The following is an 8518-nucleotide window of genomic DNA, read 5'->3' as shown; positions in this document are numbered from 1 at the left end:
CACAGTTTATTAGTTCGACAAGAGCGTTAATATACACGTTAATTCAGTATGAATGTATTTATGTTTGTGCGTGGGTGTGTCTACTTGCGTTTACGTCTGTTTGTGATAATTTTGTGAGAAGTCTGTATTTAACGTTATTAAAGGTGTTAACAAATCTTTAATATACCCTGGTAATATCTAATTGTTTCTTGAGTTCATTTGAACTTTTTTTGCATTTTTTAGGTATTCTACTGCCCCTATATTTTCTTCGTCATGGCGTCTAAGTTCCTAACAAAGAAGAGAGGAAAGGTCGATCTTCGTATAAGGAAAGGTCATGACATGACATGGTCATGTGACAAGAATGGTGAGCCAATCAATTTTTACTGTAAGAAACACAAAATTCCCATATGTCATCAATGCGCTACTAAAGATCAGAGTCAGAAACCATGTGAGCTAGACGACATCGAGGATGTCATCTTAGAAAGGAAGAGACAACTGGATGAGAAACGGCCAAAAATACAGGAACTTCGGAAACAAGTGGAAGCCCTCGCCACGAAAATAAAGACTTCATCAACGTCTGGAAGTACTCATCTTCAGACAATTAACAACAACATTCAAGCATCATATTACGACAAGATCAAATCTGTTGGAGAAAAGGAGAACAGGATGATTAGGGTTATTAACGAGGAGGCAGATGAGGAAATAAGACTAGTAAATGAGAAGAGAGAAAAACGGATCAAGGATTGCAACATCGAGAGAGAAAGGGAGCGACAAATCATCAAAGACAAAGAAGCAAAACTTCTATCAGATGCAAAGAAAATCAGCGAAATCGTTTCTAAGAAGATCAAAGATCTTACTAATAAGAATCAGCATGCAATAAACACTATTAAGAACATTGAATCAACCATCAAACGTATAAACCAACATGATGAAACATTGGTGAATGAAGCTCCTCAAGTACTTGCATCTATTGACATGATTGATGAAAATTTAAGTTTGAATGTTCGCCAAGATGTTAGCGATTGTCTTGACCGAATACAGAGTGAAGTTGAGAGAGTAAAGTTTGTAGAGGGGGAAGTAGGTGGAGAATACTATGGTAGAATTGATGGGTATATCGGTAAATGGGAACTTGTCAAATCAATCCACATTCCATCGCTTGTTCAAAAGCCGTGTGTGCGTGGTTTAGTCAGTGAAGATGAGATATGTGTGCAAGATAGATATAACCGTGACATGTATATTACAAACATCAATACTCAACGCACAGAGAAAGTCATTGATGGAGGTGTGAGGATTACATCATGTGCGCCCATAGACCGTAACGTAATAGTATGTGGTAAGATGACACGTGGTTGCCCAGGTGACAGGTTGGATGGATGCATCACTCTCTATGACAGACATTGGAAGGTGATTAGAGACATCAGCACACCAAGGAATGGAAACGATAGATATGATAGTGTGTATGTTGATGTTGACAGGGATGGGATGATCATCGCTGCTCAGTACTGTCAGTCTAATATCTACGTCATCAATCCTGCTAATGATAAGGTAGTAAACACTATTACGATGCAGGGTAAGAAGGTGAAGGATGAGATACAAGCCTTGTCATCAGGTGATATCGTTGCGAAGACAGATTATGATGAATACACTGTCATCTCACGATCAGGAGAAGAGAAGGCTGTCATACACTGTGATGAGTGGCGCTGGTCACAGTGTTGCGTTGACAAACTGACGGAAACACTCTGCATCGCGTACCGGGAAGAAGCGCGTTATACCTACACAGTCATTGATCAGGTGTCACGCGATAGTATCATCCAGGCAAGGAAGATCGTGGAATACGTGAAATCAGATCGCTCTGACTGGATCAGCCCTTGTCTCGTTACTCCTTCTGGTAACCTCGTAGGATGTGATGGAGACCAGCTCCTTGTTTACAAGAAAGTGTAAGTATACCAAAGATTTGGGAATATTCACCTATTATCTGCTTCAGTTGTATCGTTTTCAGTAACTCGTGATATTTCATTCCGCACCAGACCTAGTCATCACCACAAGCATTCAGTGTGAAGCGCGATTCAAATCTACAGTACACTTTTGTTTTAGTTCCCAAAAAAATCTGAGGAAGGGGGCAACAATCCTGTCTGGCAATAAAATCCCCTGTGCCTCCTACATACTTATGCATGCAAGTGGGAGGGGGGGGATTCATTATGACAGAAGTTCTTAGTATATGTTAGATTTCTTATTGCAACAAGATTCGTTACTTCCAACATGTAGTAGATCGTTAATGCATCGCGCGATGAAATTTATTGAAAACTTACCTTTAAAATGGGCAAACTCAGAGCGCTCCTGAAGGTTTTTTCACGGTTCTTCCCCCTTTCTGCCCTGTTGTAAAAGTACAATTTTTCATGTTTTTGTAGGTTCTCTAGCAGTGGCGTACCGTGGGTCACGGCGTCGGGGGGGGGGGGGGGCACCATCAACAATTTTGAGTCACTTAGTGAGCGCGCGAAGCGCGCTCAGTTGCCAGGTACATGTGTACTGACCGAATAGTAACATTTTAAGGACAGTGTCATAAAACGGATATGTATCTCACTGATCAAATAATGCGAGCGCGTAGCGCGAGTAATTTTTTTTACATATTCAGAACTAAAAGGGAACATTGTAACATTTTTTTGTAATCATGATGCGTACCTGTGTCACGCGAGCTGAATTTTTTTTTATATATTGACCCCAAACGGAGATTTTAAGGACTATATCTTACGAATCCATTAAGAGTAAAGATATATCTCACAATTGTGATCTAATGCAAGTGCCAAGCTTGCTGATTTTGTTAGAATCAAATCTAAACACATGAAGCACTTTTAGTCATTGTAATCATGATTAACATACCGTAAGGGCACTAGTATTCAACCCGGCATCATTCAAAGATTTTGACATATTTCCGAAAATATTTAGAAATATAGAAACTATCTTAATTTCATACCTTTGTTATTTCCAGGGTAATCTGTTGGCGGTATTATCTTTATCAATCTGTCGACTGTATGCGCGTAGGATCGAATTATGCGCCGATGGCCTTTTGCACTGAATTGCACTAGTATTCAACCTAGTGAGGATAGATAGCAAATCTCAAAAGGGTTTGTATTGGTAAATTAGATCTAGATCTATGTAAGTCTCTGGCTTTGATTAATTCCCCTGTTGGTCTCATCTCAAATGGTCTAGTCCATAGTCGGATGGGACAGGGGCAGATTGAGAGACAGGACCATCTTTCAGCGCTAGGTTGAATACTAGTGCAGACGGGTTGAATACTAGTGCAAAAAACCGTCGCCGTATAATTCGATCGCCCGCGCACACAGTCGACTGGTTGAAGAAAAAAATAACGGAAAAAGAATAACCAGCATTTGCTCTTAGAAATAAGACGTGTCTGAAATTCAGGTAAATTCTATGTTTCTATATATTTGAGGAAACTCTCCAAACGGGTTGAATACTAGTACCCTTACGGTACGCATGTCACTAATCAAATATTGCGATCGCGACTGAGCGCGAGCTGAAAATTTAGGAAATTCACACCTGAAGACGGGCATTCTAAGGCTTGTTTGTAGGAATTTACTAGGACCATACATATTTCTTTAACCAAATGATACACTTGGTATATATTGACTTGGAAACTTGAGGTTTTAATGCAACAGGATTATACATCCTGTAAAACAGACAGCGCGAACACCAGGAACGATGAAGACATATAGGCCCTGAGCAAATTTATGTTTCATAAAGTTATCATAACAATGTTTCTTCTGTAATATAACATAAAATAATTATAAGATAATATTATAGTTAACAATAATTTCATCTTTCCCATTACGTTTCTTTTCCTTTCTCCCTCTTTCTCCCGGGTTTTTTTTGGTCGGCCGGTGTGAGCAGTACATGTTTAACGCTATGCGCATTAACGTTACAAAGGATACAAAGGCTGGTGATTAATGAATTATAGGCATCAGCTGATTTTTTTATATGATGTGCCCCAACTACAGATCCGATCTTTTATTTCATAAAGCTAATTACAATAGCTGAAAATAATTCATGGACCAATATTAATTTTAAAGGCCACTGCACTTTATGAATACTTCACCCTGAAGTGCTGCAAAGAATGACAAATATTAAGAATTAATGGTATAGTGGTTTGTAATTTTTCCTCACATTGATACAAAGACTCTGGCGTGTTTTTTTTGCGTTAAATAGCATACTTGCTCCAACAAAAGTGCTGATAGCTTGAAAAAAAAGTAAACATATTACCCCGTATTTTGTTCAATGTTTACACCGTTTTAATTACATCTTCCTACAAGCATGCATTTTGGTAAAAATAGTATGGATTTTGAATGTACATCATTTAACTTTTCAGATTTGTTTAAAAAATTCAATCTTTGATGAAGTATTTTTGTCATCTTTTTTTTACCGTTTGAAAGAAATGAAGGCGCCTCTTCCCTAAACGAGCAAACGAATAGAAAATGAAGTATCCTTCTTCAGTAAGCCCAATATAACTCTTAACTATATATTGTACAATATGATGAAATTTACATGGATCTGGACTCAGTAATAAACAGTGATAAAGGTTTAAACTTAACATCGTTATTTCGTCGATTCTAAAAATGCCAAATCCTGATGTGCAATTCTCGAGAACTTCCAACTGGGTGAACTTTAAAGCAAGCGTAAAATCAAGCACATAAACCAATGCTATATTTTGCATATTTGAAATATTCAAGTGCTAAAAGTAAGGCGGGATAAACAATACGTTCAAAGGGGTGGTAAAGTAATCGGGGCAAACTCCATGCGCTTGGTTGCGTGTATTAAAAAGATAATGTCATGCCTATACCATCATGTTATTTTTTTATTTCACCATCTTCTTTTTGTAGCAATATCTGAAAGGTATGGTTTTATCAGAATATTAGTCTTAGACTTTACGAGGGGCAATAGGCCATGTCCACGAGAGGCATTACAGGGAAAAATGGTAATTTGTCTCATTTGTAGTTTATTACATTACTTTAAAATATAAGATAAATGTCTCCAATCTTAATATTGGATATTTTAGACATATCTCAACTGTTTAACCTTTTGTATTTCAAAGTTTATATAAGGCATCGCCGTTCAATTTAGAATAAAAATGATAATATATAAGCAATGTTTCTTAAAAAACTAATTTATCTCTAACAAAAAAAAATATTTATCTCTAAAGTATTACTGTGTGAGCAATTTATTCCCGTTTGCTTTTATCATATTCTCCACTTTAGCTTCATGAGTTATAGAGAGAGTCTCCAAGGAATGGGTATGTATTCCTTTTTTTATTTTGTAAAGCAGATATATATATACATATATCATATACATATACTTTAAATGCATTTTTTTCATTATTACTATTATTATAATTATTATTATTATTATCGTTATTATTGTATATTTAGGGGACTCAGATTGAGGCAAGAATTTCTTAATCAAGTGATAACTATCGTAAAGTATGTTCTGACAATAATCCATAATGAAATATCTTTAGATTCAACTTTGATGACATCATTTGGGGATGGGTTTTTCTGGGTAAATTTCATATGGAATATTGTCAGGACATACTTTCAAGAAAGTCGAAATTTTGTCAGTTATTATTGTTGTAATTATCCATTTAAGGTCACTTTTTAGCAATTTTTCTCCATTGCTGGCTTATTTACATTACATCCTGAGAAGATAATGATAACCATAGCGTGTGAAATATTCGTAATTGTTCAGGAGTACTTAGTCGTTATACAAAGGAATTATATTGATGATAAATTCTAACTAGCAGAATTGGTTCTGCTCAGTGGTTCGAATTCCACCGCCCCCCTACCGTCTTTTGGAAAGGCGTTGAAATATCTGAGGAATACTAGCCTAAATTTGACATTTTTAGCTGGAAAAATAAGATTAAAACATATTTATAACATTCCTTTAAACCAATTCCTTTCAATATAAAATGTGAGTAGGCCAAAAGACAAAATAATGTTTTTATGAAAGGCCCATTTAGACAGAGTAAAATAAGACACATGAACCTAGAAGCCTCAACCTTTGCTTTATCTTTGCTTACTATTACCTTCAGTTGAAATAAACATTATATTAATGACATTGTTGCTGTCTTAAAATGCCATAGTTTATTTAAATGTATATCTTGTGGAATTCGGAAATAAAGATTGAAAACTCTTGAATATATTTGTGGATTACTGAGCAAGAAGGGATCCCTTTTTCTTTTCTGAGTAACTAAGCATATGAAATGCCTGATTTAGCTGATGGCTTAGGTTAGCACCACCAAAGCCTTACATGTGCACGCTTGTGATTGAGCCGGTTTTATTTCGCGTGTGAGGAATCACTTCAGGTATCGAGTCCTGAGATTTAAAAATAAAAAAAAAATATTGTATTTCCAAAACAGATCAGATCCAGTTTGTGTTATCTCCAATAGATACTAGAACTATTGGTTTAGGCGAAAAAAAATTATAAAAAATCGGCCTAAGCATTTTAAGAAACAAGCTCACCATCTATAAATATTCTTTTTGGGCAGATATGGGATATATCGGTGGCAGTAGTGATTCTTCAACAAGAGCCCAACAGGAAGAAGTTCACACTCCTGAAAGCAGAGAGGATTCAGGTGATATTCCTGAAATAATTCGACTTGAGAAATACGGCATAGAAGTACGAATACCACCAAACGAAGCTTACAGTGCAAAAGATATTACGGTTGAAGTGATTGACGATGTTCCACCTGAGTTGAAGATCAAGGAAACAGAAGCAATCATTACCTATGGTTTGAAGATGAAGGCCCCTTCTAATGCAATCTTTGAACATCCAGTTCAAGTGACGATGCCTCACTTTGCTGTTTTTAAACGACCAAAGAATGCGGAAATCATTTCATACTATAGGAAAAGTGGTAATTTGTTTTAACTTTTAAAATTCACATTACCCTTTTAAAACAAGCACTGAATTAACACGACATACACGGTAATCCTATGAAATATATGAATAACATATTCCAGTTTTTTTATAAAATGCATGAGAAATAAAATAAATCAAATGATATAAACATTTCAATCTTTGTATATTTATTGGTAAATAAACCCCCTCCTCAATATTTATAAAATGAAAAAGAAATAAAAATATGAAATAAAAATGACTGAAAGAGAACGCTGAAAAAACAACTTTCATATCAAAAGGTCCTTAGAAAAAATAACATTTGTTCATTTTCCCACACATAATTTCGATATGAACCATTAAAAAAAAAATCCTGACAAACTAAAACAAGCAGGCAATTAAGGAAAGACGTATTTTGGTGTGTATTTTATTTTCAGCTTCTAAAGAGTTTGTTGCAATACCTTCTACAAAAGACACCAGTCCTTGGTGTGTGGTAAGAGAGAGGGACCTCGATATCAACTTCCATCACTTCTGCGAATATTGGTTCGTTGCTGTCCGTGCTGTCTACAACCTGTACAACAAATTCAAGGAGATATTCATTGGAAAGCGTCTTGTCTGTACGCCCTATGTTCCGATACCACCTTTTCTGAGCAAGATACACATCCTGTTTGTCCATATAAGAGATGCGCACAAGAAAGAGCTGGAGGTTTGTTTCTTTACTTTAAGTGATACGATAACACTTGCACGATTTTGGGCCCCGAATAGCTTTTTAAAGTGGTGATTGTAGTCTGGCGCGTCGCCTTTTCCAGATGGAGGGTGTGGAGGCCCTAATTACCGACAAATATCGGTAGCGATGGAGGGTGTGGAGGCCCCAATTACCGACAAATATCGGTATCGATTACCGGCGTCCAGCTACCATGAATCTTGAAAGTGTTTTACATTCTCCTTAGTCATTTTTTTCGCCAAACACATGGTCAGTTTCAGCTTTTATTTAGGGGGGGGGGGGTTGTTGTCATCAACATTTCCTCGTCGCAGGCGCCGAAATCAGATTTTTTTTTCTTATTTGTTTCCTAAATAGTCCTAAGTCCTAAATAATTTTTCATTCTTAGAAGCATCTATTAAGTAATTCATGTAGCTTGGATATAAATTACCACGTGAGCGCGAAGTGCGAGCTCAAATTTTCGAATACTTTTTACATTTAGCCTTGGAAATTGAACATTGTGAGCAGCTTTTGTAATAACCATTGAGGTATCTAACTAAACAATTCATGTGAACGCAAATCGCGAGCTGAAATTGTTCATGTACTGGCCAAAAAGACAGTGTTCGCAGTGATCAATGAAATAATACATTTCTATCCAATCCCAAAATGCAACGCAAAGCACCAGCTATTATAAGTTTATATTTCGACCTGAAAACTCGATTTAAACCAAAAAGAGGGTAGATATATCAACCAATCAATTGATGCCAAGCTCAAGCTGATTTTTTTTGTTCCATCCAGAAAAATCACATTGTAAAAATTGTATGTATAAATATTATGCATAAATAACAATTTATAAGAGGGCGAGCTGATACTTTTAATTAGCCTTTCTCAAAAGTAACCCGTTTATTAACGGTTTGCAGTCACTCGTGAATATTATAC

The 8518-nt window shown here is 36.2% G+C and overlaps 1 protein-coding gene across 2 annotated transcripts in view; it reads left to right on the top strand.

Moving 5' to 3' along the window:
* The first annotated feature begins 252 nt into the window (after positions 1 to 252).
* LOC121416823 overlaps positions 253 to 8518 on the top strand; it is a 35840-nt gene continuing 27574 nt past the window's right edge. For both annotated transcript variants that reach the window (XM_041610339.1, XM_041610338.1), the window contains exons 1-4: positions 253 to 1916; positions 5247 to 5281; positions 6533 to 6898; positions 7317 to 7585. In XM_041610339.1, the coding sequence (XP_041466273.1) occupies positions 253 to 1916; positions 5247 to 5281; positions 6533 to 6898; positions 7317 to 7585 (2334 nt within the window). The remainder of the gene's footprint in view (positions 1917 to 5246; positions 5282 to 6532; positions 6899 to 7316; positions 7586 to 8518) is intronic.

The sequence above is a fragment of the Lytechinus variegatus genome, chromosome 6 (assembly GCF_018143015.1).
Source record: "Lytechinus variegatus isolate NC3 chromosome 6, Lvar_3.0, whole genome shotgun sequence".
Taxonomy (NCBI): Eukaryota; Metazoa; Echinodermata; class Echinoidea; order Temnopleuroida; family Toxopneustidae; genus Lytechinus; species Lytechinus variegatus.
Note: the sequence above shows the minus strand (reverse complement) of the source record. Positions and strands in the feature narration are given on the sequence as shown.